Below are 19,289 nucleotides of genomic sequence, written 5' to 3'. Positions count from 1 at the left end.
GAGGATAGTCTTTCTATTTGGGGGTAGAAATGCACTTTAGTTATATGTAAATGGTTAAATAGAACATAGTGGGCCGGCCCTGTGGCTTAGTCGTTAAGTGCGCGAGCTCTGCTATTGGCGGCCTGGGTTCGGAACCCCGGGCGTGCACCAACGCACCGCTTCTCCGGCCATGCTGAGGCCGCGTCCCACATACAGCAACTAGAAGGATGTGCAGCTATGACATACGACTATCTACTGGGGCTTTGGGGGAAAAATAAATAAATAAAAAAAAAATTAAAAAAGAACATAGTAAGAGATTGGGTGAAATCCAATTATTCAGCAACAGAATTTACTGAGGAAAAATTTTTATTTCTGATACCTCCTAATCTAATCCATGCCAGTCATTGGTGCTTGCTTTTCTGGCTGCTTATCTTTACTTCCCTTCTCTGCTTTCCAAACCAATTGCCTACTCTGAAGCTTGTGAATCTCATGAATATTCATATTTAAGCCCAAGACATTCACATGTCATTGCTAAGACTGGTTCTTGGTTTCCCAAACTCATGAATAAAATTGTTTTATTTTTGTCCACAGATTTTTTCCATAAGCTTCAGAGAGCTCTCAGGGTGTCCTAGTGTGATCTGAGTTCTTCTGGAATTCCCAAGAACTAATCTAACCCTCTAGAGTCCTCCAGTTTTCTAAAACTGATTTAATCTCAAAGAAGACTCCTTGGTGATGGTATTACCTTTGGGACAAAGATACTTTGTAGCTAACATTGTTTATCCTCACCAGATAAAATGACAGTGCTAGGATAGCCTCCCAAAGGGTATACTTGTAGAGGAGATTTAACAAAAATCAGTGTCTCCTGGAATCTCAAGCACAGACAATGTTTCCTAAGTAATTTTTACACATTATTTGTTTCACAAACGCCAAGAATTTAGTTTAGTTTTAGCACTTTGAATCTGTGCCTGTTTTGTATATGTTTTGGGTAGGAGTGAAAGTTTGGCATTTTGTGATTAGTATGATATTGAAAATTGGATGCATTTTTTGAATTTTGTGTCTCTTAAGTAACACATTGTACATTAACCATTAAAATACCATTTCTATTTTACAGACCACTTTTTGAAGGCGATAATGACTTCTGTGTATGTCTAAAGGAATCTTTCCCTAATTTGAAAACAAGAAAGTTAACAAGAGTAGAATGGGGAAAAATCAGGCGCCTTATGGGAAAACCTCGGAGGTAAAAATCATGGTTTTTTTTTTAAATAAAATCAGTAGACTAGTTGGTAGTACCATTACTACATTGATTTTTTTCATCTTTAAAAGGAATAGTACCAAACTTTTCAGAATAATTAATTATATGTTAAACCAAATTTAATATAGGTGCTTTTTATACTTATGCATCTTCTAATTAAATAATTTCATTTTTGTTCAGATCATAGGCCTTGAACATAATTTTTTGTATTGTCTGTGCCCTGCTTTGTTCCAAAATATATTTAAGAATGCACTAAAAAGTATTTAATGAATTTAATAAGGTTAATAAGGTTTTATAAGTATTTAATAAGGTTTAGTAAGTATTTAATAAGGTTAGACATACATTATTGTTATTTTCTTTTGTAAAACTCTTCTTATCAGCTCAAGAGCCTTCCCACAAGTGCATATTTTACTTTATATAAAAACAGAAGTTGAGCCAGCCCCGATGGCCTAGCGGTTAAAGTTCAGCACGCTCCACTTCAGCGGCCTGGGTTTGGTTCCTGGATCTTCCTACTTGAATTCTCCTCTCTTAAATGTGAATTTTAGTTAAAAAAAAAAAGTCTACTGATATTTTTATTGGGACAGATTTTAATTTACAGGTTAACTTAGGATGCTGAATCTTCTTATCCAAGATCATGGAAGTTTTCCTTATTATTAACAAATAAACATTCTGATTATTTCTTACAAAGTTAAAGCCTTCAGTTTCATAATAAACTCTGACAATGAAGGTGAAATATTTGTCCCCACCATTTTTGCGCTGCAGTACAATTTCAATTTAGGTATGCAGAAAGAAGATACTGGTGAAAAATATTCCTAGAGTTCTTAGGCCAGAAAAGACCAGTAAGAACTCTGCTACTATTGAGAGAAAGTGTGAGAGAAAGAACATGCAAGCAAGCCCTAGGCTCAGAAGGTTTCACCAGTGAAATCTGTATCAAACCAGAGGACTCCAATGCTATTAAAATGTTTCAAATCACTAAAAGGAAGATATTCAACGTAGTTAGTCATTAGGAAAGTGCAAATTAAATCCACAGTGTCTGAAGTTTATAAGACTAAGCATACAAAGTGTTGGTGAGGCTATGGGGAAACTTGAACTCTTGTATGCCGCTGATGGGAATATAAAATGGTACAACCGGGACCGGCCCCGTGGTGTAGCAGTTAAGTGCGTGCGCTCTGCTGCTGGCGGCTTGGGTTTGGATCCCGGGCGCACACCGATGCACCGCTTGTCAGGTCATGCTGTGGTGGCATCATATATAAAGTGGAGGAAGATGGGCACGGATGTTAGCCCAGGGCCAGTCTTCCTCAGCAAAAAGAGGAGGATTGGCATGGATGTTAGCTCAGGGCTGATCTTCCTCACAAAAAATAAATGAATAAATAAATAAAATGGTACACCCACTTTGGATAACTGTTTGGCAGTTTCTTTTTTTAAAGACTCAGTTTTAGGTTCACAACAAAGTTGAGAGGAAGGTACAGAGATTTCCCATATACTCTCCACCCACACACATACATAGCCTTCCCCATATCAATATCCTCCACCAGAGTGGTGCGTTTGTGAAAACTGATGAACCTGCATCAATACATCATTATTACACAAAGTCCTTACTTTACATTAGGGTTCACTCTTGGTGTTGTACATTCCATGGGTTTTGACAAATGTATAATGACATATATCCACCGTTATTATAATGTCATACAGAGTATTTTCACTGCCCTAAAAATCCTCTGTGCTCTACCTATTCATCCCTCTCCCCACCCCTCCAACCCCTGGCAACCACCGACCTTTTTATTGTCTTCATAGTTTTGCATTTTCCAGAATCTCATATATTGGAATCATATAGCACATAGACTTTTCAGATTGGCTTCTTTTGCTTAGTAGTATGCGTTTAAGTTTCGTCCATGTCTTTTCACAGCTTGATACCTCATTCCTTTTAGCGCTGACTAATATTCCATTCTATAGATGTATGACAGTTTATTTATCCATTCACCTACTGAAAGACATCTCAGTTGATTCCAATTTTAGCAATTATCAGTAAAGCTGCTGTAAACTTCCATGTGCAGGTTTTTGTGTGGACATAAGTTTTCTACTCATTTGGGTAAATACCAAGGAGTGTGATTCCTGGATTGTATGGTAAGAGTATGTTTAGTTTTGTAAGAAACCACCAGATTCTTCCAAAGTCTTCCAAAGTGGCTGTATCATTTTGCATTCCCATCAGCAGTGTACAAGAGTTCAAGTTTCCCCATAGCCTCACCATTGTTGTTTAATTTGTGTTTCCCTGATGATATATGATGTTGAGTATCTTTTCGTATGCTTATTTGCCATCTGTATATCTTCTTTGGTGACATTTGGATTCTTTGTTTTCTTGAAAAGATTAAACATACACTGACAAAATGACTTAGCCATTCCACTCCTAGGTATTTAGTCAAGAGAAATAAAAGAATATGTTTATACAAAAACCTATGCACAAATGTTCATATCAACTTTGTTGTAGCAGCCGAAAATATATGTCCACCAACAGGTGAATAGATAAATTGTGACACATCCATAGAATAGGATACTGTTCTCCAGTTTAAAAAGGAATGAACCATTGATAAACATGGATCTTAGAATAATTATGCTGAATGAAAGAAGCCTGACAAAAGAGTACATACTCGATGATTCCATTTATATAAAATTTTAGAAGATAGAAACTGTAATGACAGAAACAACTTAGTGATTACTTGAAAAGTGAGGGTATAGAAGTGGGAGGAATGCAAAAGAGGGATAATAAAGTGGCACAAGGAAACTTTGGGGGATGATTTATGTCTTCATGTGTTTGTTACATGGTGATGGTTTTACTGATATATATTTCTTGTGGCATGAAAACTATGTTTAAATATCTTTGGTTCATCCTAGAATTTGAAAAAAGAAGAAGACCCTAAGGATGAGAGTAGATTCAGTATTCATACTTCAAGGCAGGAATTATATTAAAAGTTTACACAGTGGTAGATCTCATCTTTAATTCCTATATTGATATGCTCACTGGGTCACAGGGAAAATATCATGTTTTTCTGAATAGAATATTGAAATCAAACTTTGTCCTTAAGAGGAGACCTGGGATCCAAATGCAGTTTTGTCAAAGGATGGTGAACAAATCCTCCTGCTTTGTAGGAAGGAATAATCTGGTCTTGCTTATATATCTTTGAGTCTTGCAAGGTCCTATTTATAAAAAGATATAAAGGTAATTTACTTTGAAGAGAAAGAATTATTATTTCTAAGAACCCATTGTTAAATACAGTACTCAAAAGAATGAGAGGAAAAAGAACAGTGAGATGGATGGTCTGATTTGAATTTTTGTATAGGATAGTTACCAGTTTATATGATTTTTATAATTTATTCTAGATGTTCTTCTGCATTTTTTGAGGAAGAGAGATCAGCATTAAAACAGAAACGGCAGAAAATAAGGCTCTTACAACAAAGGAAAGTTGCAGATGTTTCACAGTTCAAAGATCTCCCGGATGAAATTCCTTTGCCTCTAGTTATTGGAACCAAAGTCACAGGTAAGTGAAGATAAACTTATTACTATTCTGACTTGTGATTTTTCACCCAGAAAACCTCTATTAGAGAAATGGGTTCTCAATTTAGAAAGCTTAAAGTATAGTTCTACAGCAGTATACTGTAGAGGTTACTTTTCCTTCATCTGTGAAGTCTGTTTTTTAAAATAGTTGGAAAAAAGTGTACTGGTTCAAAGCAATGTCTACTACAATGTAAACTAAAGCAAACTGCCACAGAGATGAAATTTAAAATTCCCTGGAGTAAGTATAGCTATGTATTGTTTAAATTTTTAGAATTTGAAATTATTCTGTCTTTTGATTCCACATCATTTATTTTCCTTTCTAACCGGTCTTAGTTAGTTAGTTCACAAACACCATTGTTCTTGTGATCTTAGGTCTAGAAATAGTCCATTTCTAATTACCGAATAAACTAAATTATTCAGTAGATAGTTTGCTCAAAATTTTGTAAGGGTGTAAATTCTGCCAATTTGTAGATGTGATTCTATGTATTCACTTCAGTTATAACATGGGGGGAAAGTACCACCAAAACCTCAAGTTTAAGTTAATCCTTAATAATTTGGTGAACTAAAATTACAATTTATGTAATACAAGAAATAACAAGTTGTTAAGTGGGTAGGTAGAGTAGTAATTGTACTAAAAGAGTTTGAAAAATGGTTGGATTAATCGAGGAATATTTTCTGGAGGAAAGGGAGCTTTGAGTTACATATTTATGTCATTTTTTTCTGATTAGAGAAGTGGTACATGTTTGCATTGTATTGTAAAAATGGGTAATTAAGAGGAAAAGTCAATAATAGGGAAGAGACTGTGTCATGCATATGGAATGCAGATGGAAAAGAGAAGAACGGATTTAGGCATAACTTACCACACATAGAAGTTACAAATGATACGGTCTTTCTCTTAACAGCAGTAGTCTGGGAGTGGGAGTGGAGATGGAGTAAGGGAGAGACAACATTCGTGAAAAAAATATGTTAGTTGTAAAAGCCCCCATAAATAAGTACAGCTATACACTCTGCAGTATAACTACTAATCAGAGAAATTCTGGCACGAATAGAGTGACACACAGACCCAATTAGGAAATCCTTAAAAGTTAATTGCTCCAGAATTTTAAGGACTGGCAATATTATGTGATCAGACTGAAAATTTTATAGAGGATCTATAAGTATGTACTCTTGTTACAATGGAGAATAGGTCAGACTGGATGTATCAAGATATGAGAAAAATGTATAGGAATCAACTACTAGAGATTTTTAAAGTTCTGTGTGGTCTAGAGTAGGGCTCAGCAAACTATGGCCCATGGGCCAAATCTAATTTGCCACCTATTTCTATATGGTCTGTAAAATAGAATGATATTTACATTTTTAAATAGTTGAAGAAAGCAAAAGAATAATATTTTGTGACACATGAAAATAGTATGAGATTCGAAGAGTCTCTTTTACGAGTAAAGATGCTCTAAATTAAGTTCATAACTGAAACAGACTAACCCTAGCAATAAGAGCAAGCATGATAGGGCCAGAAAGATTTGCCAGTAATTTTTTGTCTACCAGAAAAAGTCCAATGTACAATAAAAAATTACTAGACCCATGAAGCATGAAATCAGGTTCTGTAGTCAAGAGAAAAAGCCATCGATAGAACTAGATGCTGGGATGACTCAGATATTGGAATTAGCAGGCCGAGACTTCAAAATATCTGTTATAAAACATGTTCAAGAACTTAAATGTAAATATGGTCATAATGAATGGGGAAATCTCAATAGATAAATGAAGATTATTTAGATAAAACAAATTTAGAACTGAAAAGTACAATTTCTGAAAAGAAAAATTTGGTGAATGGGCTTAAAAGATTGGAAAAAGAAAAAGCAAGAGTCAGTGAGCTTGAGAGTATATAAGTTAGCCACTATGAAAACAGGGAGAAAAAAATGGAGAAATCAGTAATAGAGCCTCGGAGACCTGTGGGACAATATTAAGCAATATAGTATATGTGTGATTGGAGTCCCTAAAAGGAGAGGAGAGACACAATGGCACAGGAAAAAAAAAAACAGTCAAAATTAAGGATAGAATGTTCCCAAATTTGATTTTGAAAAACAGTATAGGTCCAAGATACTCTGAACTCCAAGCCATATAACCCACATGTATACAAAACTCATAATTAGAGACAATACAGAAAAACTACAGAGAAAATCTTGAAAGCAGTCATAGAAAAACAGCATGTTACATGAGGAATGATGATATGAATGACAGCTGACTTCACGTGAGAAAAAAATGCTACAAGTAATGCCAAATAAAATTCTTCAGGTTGAAGGAACCTAAAATCTACAGAAAGGAACAGAGAGCACCAGAAATGGTAAATATATGTGTAAAATGGAACTATTGTGTTGCAAGGTTCTTAAATTTATGAGAGCATACAGTATTAACTCTAAGTTAGTCTAATAAAGACTAAAGAGGTAATATTGTAATCCCTAGAGTATTGAGGTTCATCAGAATCAGAATCACCTGGAGGGCTTGATAAAACACGGATTACTAGACCTGACCCCAGAATTTCTGATTCAGAAGTTCGGGGTGGGGCCTGAAAATTTGCATTTTTAAGAAGTTTCCAAGTGATGTTGATGCTGCTGGTGTGGGACTGTACTTTGAGAACTAATAAAGGAATTACATTTTAAAAAATGCTAAGAGTGGAGCCGGCCCGGTGACGAGAGGAGTTAAGTGCGTGTGCTCTGCTGCGGCGGCCTGGGGTTCGCCGGTTCGGATCCTGGGTGCGCACCGACGCGTCATTTGTCAAGCCATGCTGTGGCGGCGTCCCATATAAAATGGAGGAGGATGGGCATGGATGTTAGCCCAGGATGTTAGCCCAGGGTCTTCCTCAGCAAAAAAAGAGGAGGATTGGCAGATGTTAGCACAGGGCTGATCTCCTCACCAAAAAAAAAATGCTAAGAGGTATACCCAAAAAGCCAGTAGAGACATTAATTTTCAAATACTAGCAAATAATTAAGTGAAAAGATGACAGGAAAGAAAGAACAGAAGAACAAAAAACAGATGGAATAGTAGAAAATAAATAGCAAGATGATGGACTTATGTCTAGCCATATTTAAATTATTTTTTATATTAATTAAATTTAAATAGTTTAATTTGAATAATTAAATTATATTTTAATTATATTAAATGTCAGTGAACCAAACACTACACTTAAAACGTAGAGACTATCAGACTAGATTGGGGAAGAAAAAAAAAAAAAGACCCACTATATGCTGTCTTCAAGAGTTGTACTTAAAATATAAAATCACAGATAGATTAAAAGCAAAAAGGTGAAAAAGATATGCCATAGAAATAGTTTCCATAGAAAGTTGAAGTGGCTGTGTTAATATTAGATAAAATAGATTTCAAGATGAGGAGTATTACCAGAGAAGGAAGAATATTTGATAATGATAAAAAGGTCAATTCATTAGAAACACACAACAATCCTAATATGTATTTATTAGTAAGCCCTTAATAACAGAACTTCAAAATACTTAAAGCAAAAACTAAGACAACTAAAGGAAGAAATATACAAATCGACAATCACAGTTGTAGATTTTAACAACTCTCTACCAGTAATTGAGAACAGGGGCAAAAAGTCAGTACAGATATAAAGAATCTGAATAACACCACCAATCATGATAATCTAATTGATATTTTTAGAACACTGTACCCCAAAACTGCAGAATACATATTCTTTGCACATGCACTTGCTTTGTTTATCAAGATAGACCATATGCTGGCCCATTAACAAGTGTCAATTTTAAAAGAATGAAATCATACACAGAATTTCTCCAAGCACAACATAATTTAATTAGAAATTGAAGCTGTAAGATCCCTGAAAACACTCAAATATTTGGAGTTAAACATCATACTTCTAAATAACTTATAAGTGAAAGGAAAATTCTCAAGGGAAAATAGAAACTATTTCTAATTGAAAGATAATAAACATACAATATATAAAAATTTGTGGGGTGCACCCTATGCTCATCGCAGCATTATTCACTATAGCCAAGACATGGAAGCAACCCAAGTGTCCCTCAACTGATGATTGGATAAAGATGTGGTATATATATACAATGGAATGCTACTCAGCCATAAAAAAAGACAAAATCGTCCCATTTGCAACAGCATGGATGGACCTGGAGGGTATTATGTTAAGCGAAATAAGCCAGGAAGAGAAAGACAAACACTGCATGATTTCACTCATATGTGGAAGATAAACCAACACACGGACACATAGAACTGTTTGGTGGTTACCAAGGGCAAGGGGGTGGGAGGTGGGCACAAGGGGTAAATGGATGCATTTATATGGTGACTGACAAATAATAATGTACAACAAAAATTTCACACACAAAAACATTTGTGGGATGCAGCTAAAGCAGTACTTACAGGGAAATTTACAGTTTTAAATACTTATATCAGAAAAAAAATGTTTATATATTTTTTAAAGGTTTAAATTTTCCCCTTAGTAAGCTAAAGAACAAGCCCACAGCTAACATCATACTCAACAGGGAAAAGTTGAAAGCTTTTCCTCTAAGATCAGGAACAAGACAAGCGTGACCACTCTCACCAACATAGTGCTGAAGTCCTAGCCAGAGCAGTCCGGCAAGAAAAAGAAATAAAAGGCATCCAAATCAGAAAGGAAGAAGTAAAATTGTCTCTGCAGTTGACATGATCTTATATATAGAAAACCCTAAAGGCTCCATCAGAAACTGTTATAACTAATAAACAAATTCAGTCAAGTTGCAGGATACAAAATCAACATACAATAATCAGTTGTGTTTTTATAACCTAGTGAGGAAATATCTGACAAAATAAGAAAACAGTCCCATTCATGATGACATCCAAAACAATAAAATACTTAGGAATAAATTTAGCAAAGGAGGTGAAAGATCTGTACACTGAAAACTATAAGACGTTGATGAAAGAAATTGAAGAAAACACAAATAAATTGAAAGCTATTCCATGTTCATGGATTGGAATACTTAATATTGTTAAAATGTCCATACTACCCCAAGCCATCTATAGATTCAGTGCAATCCCTATGAAAATTCCAATGGCATTTTTTACAGAAACAGAAAAACAATGCTAAAATCCATATGGAACCACAAAATACCCTGATAGCTAAAACAATCCTGAGAAAGAAGAACAAAGCTGGAGGACTCACACTTCTTGACTTCAAACTATGTTACAAAGCTGTAGTGTTTAAAACAATATGGGACTAGCATAAAAACAGACATAGAACATAGACCAATGGAACAGAATTGGGAGCCCAGAAATAAATCCATGTATATACGGTCAACTGGTATTTGACAAGGGAACCAAGAATGGGGTTCAATGGGGAAAAGATAGTCTCTTCAATAAAGGGTGTTGGGAAAACTAGATATCCACATGCAAAAGAATAAAGCTGGACTCCCAATTTACACCACCCACAAAAGTTAACTCAAAGTGAATTAAAGACTTAAGATCTGCAACTGTAAAATTTCTAGAACAAAACATAGGGAAAAAGCTCCTTGACGTTGGTCTTGGCAGTGATTTTTTGGGTATGACACCGAAAGTAAAGGCAAGAGAAGCAACAATCAACAAGTGGGACTATGTCAAACTAAAAAGCTTCTGCACAGCCAAAGAAATGGTCAACAGAATGAAAAGACAGCCTACAGAATGGGAGAAAATATTTTCAAATCATATACTTGATAAGGAGTTAATATCTAAAATATATAAGGAACTCATACAACTCAATAGCAAAAAAACCCAAATAATCTGATTAAAAGATGGACAAAGGACCTGAATAGACATTTTTCCAAAGAAGATATACAAGTGGCCAACAGGTACATGAAAAGATGCACAGCATCACTAATCATCAGGGAAATGCAAATGAAAACCACAGTGAGATAGCATCTCACAATTGTTAGAATGACTATTATCAAAAGGACAGGAAGTAAATAAGTGTTGGTGAGGATGTGGAGAAAAGGGAACCCTCATGCATTGTTGGTAGGAATGTAAATTGCTGCAGCCACTACGGAAAACAGTATGGAGGTTCCTCAAAAAATTAAAAATAGAACTACCATACGATCCAGCAATTCCACTTCTGGGTATTTATTTGAAGGAAACAAAATCACTATCTCGAAAAGATATACACACCCACATGTTCATTGCAGCAGCGTTTACAATAGCAAAGACATGGAAACAACCTAAGTGTCCATTGATGGATGAATGGATAAAGAAAATGTGGTATATATGTACAGAGGAATATTATTCAGCCATAAAAAAGAAAGACATCCTGCCCTTTGTGACAACATGGGTGCACCTCGAGGACATTATGCTAAGTGAAATAAGCCAGTCACAAAAAGACAAATATTCTGTGATTCCACTTACATGAGCTACTTACAGTAGTCACAGTCATAGAGACAGAAAGTAGTATAGTGGTTTCCAGGGGCTGGGAGGAGAGATGAATGGTGAGTTATTGTTTAATGGGTGTAGAGTTTCAGTTTTACAAGATGAAAAGAGTTATGGATATGGGTGATGGTTGCACAACATTACGAATATTTATTATCAGTGAACTGTACACTTAAGAATGGTTAAGATGGTAACATTTATGTGTATTTTACCACAATAAAATAATTGAAAAAATAATGTCAAGAGAATGAGAAGACAAACCACAGACTAGGGGAAAATATGTGCAAAAGACATGTCTGATAAAGAACTGCTATCCAAAATATACAAAGAATCCTTAAAACTCAATAATAGGAAAACTGACAACTTGGTTAAAAAATGGGGAAAATATTTGAACAGATACCTCACCAAAGTAGATATACAAAGGGCAAATAAGTGTATAAAAAGATGTTCCACGTCATATGTCACCAGGGAAATGCAAATTACAACAATAAAATACCATTATACACCTATTAGAATGGCCAAAATCTGGAACACTGACAATATCAAATGCTGACGAGGGTGTGGAGCAGCAGGAACTCTTATTTCTGGTGGAAATGCAAAATGGTACAGCCACTTTGGAAGACAATTTGGCAGTTTTTTAGAAAACTAAACATATTCTTAGCATACAATCCAGGAATCACACTCCTTGGTGTTTATCCAAATGAGCTGAAAACTTATTTCTAAACAAAAACCTGCACATAGATGTTTATAGCAGCTTTCTATTCATAAAAGCCAAAACTTGGAAGCAACCACTATGTCCTTCAGTAGGTGAATGGATGAACAAACTGGTTCATCCAGACCATGGAATATTATTCAGCGCTAAAATAAAATGAGCTATCAAGCCCTGAAAAGACTTGGAGGAACCTGAAATGCATATTACTAAGTGAATAAAGCAAATCTGAAGAAGTTACATACTGAATGATTCCAACTATATGACATTCTGGAAAAGACAAAACTATGGAGACAATGAAAAGATCAGTTGTTACTGGGGGTCAAGGAGGAGGAGGATGAATAGATGGAGCACAGAGGTTTTTAGGGCAGTGAAACTATTCTGAATGATACTGTAATGGTGGGCCCATGCCGTTATACATTTGTCAAAACTCATGGAATGTACCACACCAAGAGTGAACCCTAGTGTAAACTATAGACTTTGGGTGATAATTATGTGTCAGTGTAGGTTCATCACCTGTAACAAATGTGCCACTCTGGTATGGAATATTGATAGTGGGAGAGCCTGTGTGTAAGTCATGGGGGAGCTATATGGGTTGATGATAGCTGGGGAGGCTCTTAGGAAGAGGAGAGGTAGGCTATACGTGGGAACTCCATACTTTCCAGTGAATTTTGATGTGTACCTAAAACTGCTCTAAAAAAGTCTATTTTTAAAAATCACCTAATGTAATTTACCATATTTAGTGCATAAAGGGGAAAAAACTCACATGGTCCTATCAGTAGAAAAGCAAAAATCATTTGACAGTAGTATTGCCCACTCATGATAAAACTCGCAATAAACTTGAAATAGAAGGGAACTTCCTCAACCTGACAAAGTTTATATATGAAAAAACACGTGTCCAGCTACATACGTAATGGTGAAATTTTGAATGCTTTGCCATAAGATGAGAAACTATGCAAGGACACACTCACCATTTGTATTCAACATTCTGCTAGAGTGTAATAAGACAAGAAAAAGAAATAAAAGTCAAAAGATTGGAAGAAGTAAAACTGTCTCTTTTCACAGATGACATGATCACCTACAAGAAAATCCTAAGGAATCTGCAAATCAACTGGTAGAATCAATAAATGAATTTTTTTTGCAGGGTCTTTGGATATAAAGTCAACATGAAAATTAGCTCTATTTCTGTATAATATAAGGAAACAACTGGAAAATGACATTTTAAAAAATGATTCTATTGATAATAGTGTAAAAAACCTAAATAATTGGAGAGAGAAAGCATGTTTATGGATTGGAAAACTCAGTATAGTTAAAAATGTTAGTTATGCCAAGATCTGTAGAGGTAAACAGTCCAAATCACAGCAGGTGTCTTTTTTTTAAAATGAAATTGACATGCTTATTGTAATGTTTATATGGAGGTGGGAAGGATAGCCTAATCCAGAAATAGACCCAGACATATGTGAGGTTGACTTCCTAAAGGCACCAAAGCATTTCAATGGGAAGGAAGGGCATTTCAATAAATAATGATTGAACAACTAGATATCCATATGGAAAGAAAATGAACCTTGACCCTTCCTCATACTACACAAAAAACTTAATCTAAGATGGACCAAAGGGCTAAACATAAAGGCTAAAATTATAAAGCGTCCATGAGTAAATACAGGAAAATATCCTTATGATCTGTAAGTAGGCAGAAATTTCTTGGATCTATCAAAGAAAATAATTATCAAAAAAGAAAAATAAAGATGATTTTTAGGTTTAACTTAAATTAAAAAGAACTTCTCATTAAAAGCCACCATTAAGAAAATAAATAGCAAGCCATATACTAGGGAAAAATATTTCTATAACATATCTGAAAGAGGACATAATTAGAAAATATAAAGAACTATGTTAGTAATAAAAAGATAATCCAATTAAAAAAAAAAAACACTTGAATAGACACTTCCAAAAGGAATATATATGAATGGCCAATAAGCACATGAAGAAGTACTCAACATCATTAGTTATCAGGGAAATGCAAATTAAAAACATAATGAGATACCACTATACACACGCCAAAATGGCTAAAATTGAAACAACTGATAACACCAAATGTTGGCAAGGATATGGAGATACCATAATTCCTGTACGTTGTTTGTGGGATTGTAAAATGCACTTTGGAGAAAAGCATAGCAGTTTTCTAGAAAGTTAAACATATGCCTGCCCTGTGATCCAGCAGTTCTTCTCCAAGACATTTACCTAAGAGAAGTGAAAACAGCTGTCCACAGAAGGATATGTATAAGAGTGCTCATAGCATCTTTGTAATTTTGTAACCAAAACCCAGAATCAACCCAACAACAGGAGGATGGATAAACGTAACATGATATTTTCTTACAATAGAATACAAATCAGCAATAAAAAGGAACTAACTATTGATGTATAGATTAACTTCAGACAATATGCTGAGCAAAAGAAGCTGAAAACTAAAGAACGTATATTGTATGGTTCCATTTATATGAAGTTGTAGAACAGGCAAAATTAATTCATGGTGGAAAAATATCAGAAAAGTGGTTGCTTCTGAAGAAAGGATTGACTGGGAAGGGGGCACTTTCTGGGATGATAGGAATATTCTGTGACTTGATAAAGGTGTGTTTTACATGGATGTATTCATTTATCAAAACTTAGAGAATTACACTTAATTACACTTAATTTTTCATTTTACTGTATGTAAATTTTACCTAGAAAGAAAAAGTACTACTGACAAAATTCTACGTTCCTTACTGGGAAAAACTGTTTAGTAAACAGGGAGTAGTAGACAAATTCTTCCTCAAAAACAACAACAAAAGGAATTTTAAAAGTAACTATATTAGGGATTTTGCAGTAGGAGCAAAGAAGGCAGGTAAAAGGTAACTGTAAATGATTCTTCGGTACAGAGTTAAGAGCACAAAAGTTTTGACAAACATCAAAATGATGGAAAATTTGAATCGTGGAGAAGTTTTGGGGAAACGTCCAGACATGATACTTTAGCCACATTGTACAGGAAGGGGTTCATCAAGTGTCCGTTACTCTGAATAGTTCTAGAACTCTGTGTAGTCAGAGAAGTCAGGGTATAATAAGAGATTTTAAAATCATTGGTTTGTTAAGAAATTGTAAGAATCTGAACTGCCCTAAAAGTAACACAGGTTGTCTAAGTCAAAGGGGAAAAGGGAAAAGAAATCACCAAGAGACTGAAAGATGTGATTTATAGAAGTAAATGTAGAGTTAAGATTTGACAGCTGCTGGTTAACCCAGACTGAATCCTAGCCCATAGCTCGGGCTCTGACCAGTAATCTTTAAGGCTGTCCCTTGATGTTTATAATGAAATTACTTTCTAGATTTGGATTTTTTGGATGCCATTATGTGTGTTCACCACATTCCCAGCAAACCATCTATTGTGGTTGAAAAAGTGTATCTTTTTCTTGCATTGTGTATTTGACCTTATAAACAGTCAGAGAAGTAGAGCGAGCATATAATTTATCACCCAAATAGGCGTACTTTTGAGAGTAAAAGAGAAGGTGCATGCTGTTAATGATTGAACTAGGATAACAGGTGTAAATGGACATTGTCCTGGGCTAATCAGCTAGTAAGGATTTATGGTCACCCTACTTGAAGGATGCCAGCTCTGATGGTCTAGTGCTTAAGACTCGGCTCTCACCCAGGCGTGGGTTCATTTCCTGGTCAGAGAACCACACAACCCATCTGTCAGTTGTCACACTGTGGCAGCTATGAAGTGTTGCTGGGATGCTGAAAGCTGTGCTACTGAGATTTCATATACCAGCGGGGTCACCCGTGGTGGACAGGTTTCAGCAGAGCTTCCAGACTAAGACAGACTAGGAAGAAGGACCTCGCCACCCACTTTCGAAAAAATTGGACACGAAAACCCTGTGAATAGCAGCGGAGCATTGTCTGATACAGCACCAGAAGGGAAGAGGATGGCGCAAAAAGACCGGGCAGGGTTCCACTCTGCTGTCCACAGGGGTGCTAGGAGTCGGAATCCACTCGATGGCACTAACAATAACAAACTTAAAGGATGTTTTTGAGATTTATTTCTTATTATAAAATGATCTCAAAGCCTTAGGATAATGCGGATAGCTATAATGTGTTTTTTTCTTGCTTTCCTAAACTTGGCATTCTGACCCAGAATCTGCTTTTTTTTCCCTGAATGATCATGTATACTGACTTAGGTTGCTGCTTTTGTTTTTGTTTTTTTAGCTTTGTATTGTCAGCACAAGTAATCCAATACAGAAATGGCTGTTAAGGAGAAGGCTACATTAGAGACAAAGAAGTTTAAGTATTTTTTTAGTCTTTGAACCAGTTCAGTAAAACGGAACAGAATTTAGTCGTCACTTGAACAGACAGATACTCCTGTAATGCTAGGGGAACCTGACTTATACTTCAAATATAGATCTGTGGAGGAGAGACATAAATGTCATCCACAAATAATCTATTAAAAATGTGGAAATATCTTTTTTTTCTTGATTTGTAAAGCAATACATACTCAAAAAGACCCTCACAGAAGTGTAAAAAGTGAGTATTCCCTGAAATTTTATACTTCTGACTCTATGTTTGGTATATTTAAGCATAGAGTATATGCCAGAACATAAAATGGTCCTCCCTCCAAATTTTCCTTCAGAAAAAAGGGGAGTTAGCTGCTTTTTATTCAAGTTCTTGCATTTTTCCTGTTATGAGTATTCTCGGTTTATTTTGCATAACCAAAGACTCACTGATGCCTAATTTAGTTTTGCTGTGGCTGGAGAATGTACTTTGTATGGTTTCAGTTCTTTTGGAGTTACTGAGACTTGTTTTATGGCCTAGCAGATGGTCTGTCTTAGAGAGTGTCGCATGTGTGTTTCAAAAGACTGTGTAAAATTTTGAAACCCAAATAATAGTGGTCTAAACAGGGTGAAGCTTGTGTGTGTCCCACATGACAGTGAGGCAGGCAGTCCAGGGCCGCTGGGGGCCGCTGCACCACGAGGTTGTCCAGGCATCCGGGTTCCTATGACCTTCCTTCTCTGCTGTCCCTGGAGTGCTGCCCTTATTAGCATGACTGAAGATACCTAAGACCATGTCATGGTCCATGAGCAGGCAAGGAAAGCAGGGAAAGAGGTAAGGTGTCCTTCCCTTAAGGATAAGACCTACAACTTCACATCTTCATCTAATTGGCCAGAACTTAGGTGAACATTACTAGCCTCAAGGGAAGCTGGAGAATGAATGCAGTTTTTGATCTGCATGGCCCTGTGCCCAGACAAAATTCTATTACCATGGAATAGGATGATTTATGCTATACTTAGTAAATTTTTAAAAATCAGGAGTGACAGAATTGTCATTATCAGTACCTTAAACTGAACCAGACTTCTTTGTAAAAAAATGAAATAGTCTCAGAGTATATTGTTAATTGATAACAAAGATGCAAATAGAATGTGGTAAAATACCACCTGATAAAAGGAGAAATCTCTCTCTATAATACTGTGGAAACTGGTAACAGTCATTATGTCCAGGCAGAAAATTTCGAAGACTTGTGGATGAGATAGAGGAGGAAATTTACTTTTTACTGTAAACTCTTTTATGTTATATGAATTTTTAAAACACTGTGCATGTATTACTCATGCAAAATAAATTTTGAATTACCACAAAAAACAGCCTGTGTATTTTGCTATTGGGTTGAGTGTTCTCTATACGTTAGTTAGGTCAAATAGATTGATAGTGTTGTTCATGTCTTCTATATTCTTATTGATTTTCTGTCTTATTGAGAGAGGAATATTAAAATCTCCAACTATAATTGTTGAACTATTTCTTTTTACCATTCCATCAGATTTTGCTTCATGTCTTTTGGTGCTCTGTTAAGGTGCATGTACATTTATATTTGTCATATTTTCCTGATATATTGACCTTTTTGTCATTATGAAATGTCCCTCTTTGTTTCTAGTAATAGTCCTTATTTTAAATTTTTGTCTGTTATTAATAAAGCATTCCAGTAATCTTATGATTATTGTTACTGTAGTATATATTTTTTCATCCTTTTACTTTCAACCTATTTATGTCTTTGAATCTAAAGTGTGTCTCAGACACATGTAGAAATATATAGACAGCATATAGTTGTCTTGTTTTTTTATTTTAGCTAATCTGCAAACCTCTGCCTTTTTTTTTTTTTTTACAGTTTTTTAATTTTTATTTTTTTATTGAGGTATAATTGACATATTAGTTTCAGATGTACAACATAATGATTCAATATTTGTATAAATTGTGAAATGATCACCACAATAAGTCTGGTTAACGTCCATTACCACACAGTCACAAAAAATTTTTTTTCTTGTGATGATGACTTTTAAGATCTACTCTTTTAGCAACTTTCAAATATACAATATTATTAACTGTAGTCACCATGCGGTACATTACATCCCCAGGACTTATTTATTTTATAGCTGGAGGTTTGTACCTTTTGACCCCCTTCACCCTCTGCTTTTTGATCAGTGTGTAGTCCGTTCACATTTAATGTAATTATTGATATGATTGTATTTGTGTCCCTCGTTTTGCTATTTGTTTACGATATGTCATGTCTTTTTTTTTTTTTTAATAATTTTATTTATTTATTTTTCCCCCAAAGCCCCAGTAGATAGTTGTATGTCATAGCTGCACATCCTTCTAGTTGCTGTATGTGGGACGTGGCCTCAGCATGGCCGGACAAGTGGCGCGTCGGTGCGCGCCCGGGATCCGAACCCAGGCCGCCAGTAGCGGAGCGCACGCACTTAACCGCTAAGCCACGAGGCTGGCCCACGATATGTCATGTCTTTTATGTTCTTCTGTACCTCCTTTGCTGCCTTTTGTGTTAAACAAATATTTTTTAGTATAGAAATTTTAGTATAGTTAGTATTTGTATATTAGTATACAATTTTAATTTTTCTATTGTTATTTTTAGGTATGTTTTGAGGGGGATGTGTGTGTGTGAGTTGCTCCAGGAAATACAATGTGCATTTTTAACATATCACAACCTAGTTAAGATTAATTAATTAATTCTGATAAAATATAGCAACTTTACTCCAGTATAGCTACATTTTCTCCCATTTCCTTTTTACTGTCCTCATATATGTTACATTTATATCTGTGATAAACCTGAGAATACAGAATTATAATTATTGCTTTAAATAATCTTACTTTTTTTAATGAAATGAGAATAGAAAAAATGTGTTTGTATTGTGTACACACATGCAATGTTTTACATGCACCCACATATTTACCATTTCTGGTGCTCTTTCCTTTTGTGTGGATCTTAGTTACTGTCTGGTATTATTTCCTTCTGTCTGAAAGGATGTTTTTTAGTATTTCTAAATACTAGTATTTAGTATTTAGAATATCTTGTCTACTATCAACAGATTCTC

General features: G+C 35.3%; 1 protein-coding gene across 1 annotated transcript in view; it reads left to right on the top strand.

The window, feature by feature from the left end:
* Positions 1 to 19,289, top strand: part of LIN9 (lin-9 DREAM MuvB core complex component) — an 83,486-nt gene that overhangs the window by 19,610 nt on the left and 44,587 nt on the right. The window contains exons 6-7 of the mRNA XM_087424427.1: positions 1,091 to 1,216; positions 4,607 to 4,764. Coding sequence (XP_087280553.1) covers positions 1,091 to 1,216; positions 4,607 to 4,764 — 284 coding nt within the window. The remainder of the gene's footprint in view (positions 1 to 1,090; positions 1,217 to 4,606; positions 4,765 to 19,289) is intronic.

This window comes from Ceratotherium simum, chromosome 36 (assembly GCF_057802395.1).
Source record: "Ceratotherium simum simum isolate JZ-2026a chromosome 36, ASM5780239v1, whole genome shotgun sequence".
Lineage (NCBI taxonomy): Eukaryota > Metazoa > Chordata > Mammalia > Perissodactyla > Rhinocerotidae > Ceratotherium > Ceratotherium simum.
The sequence above is the reverse complement of the archived record's forward strand: the minus strand, read 5'-3'. Positions and strand labels throughout refer to the sequence as shown.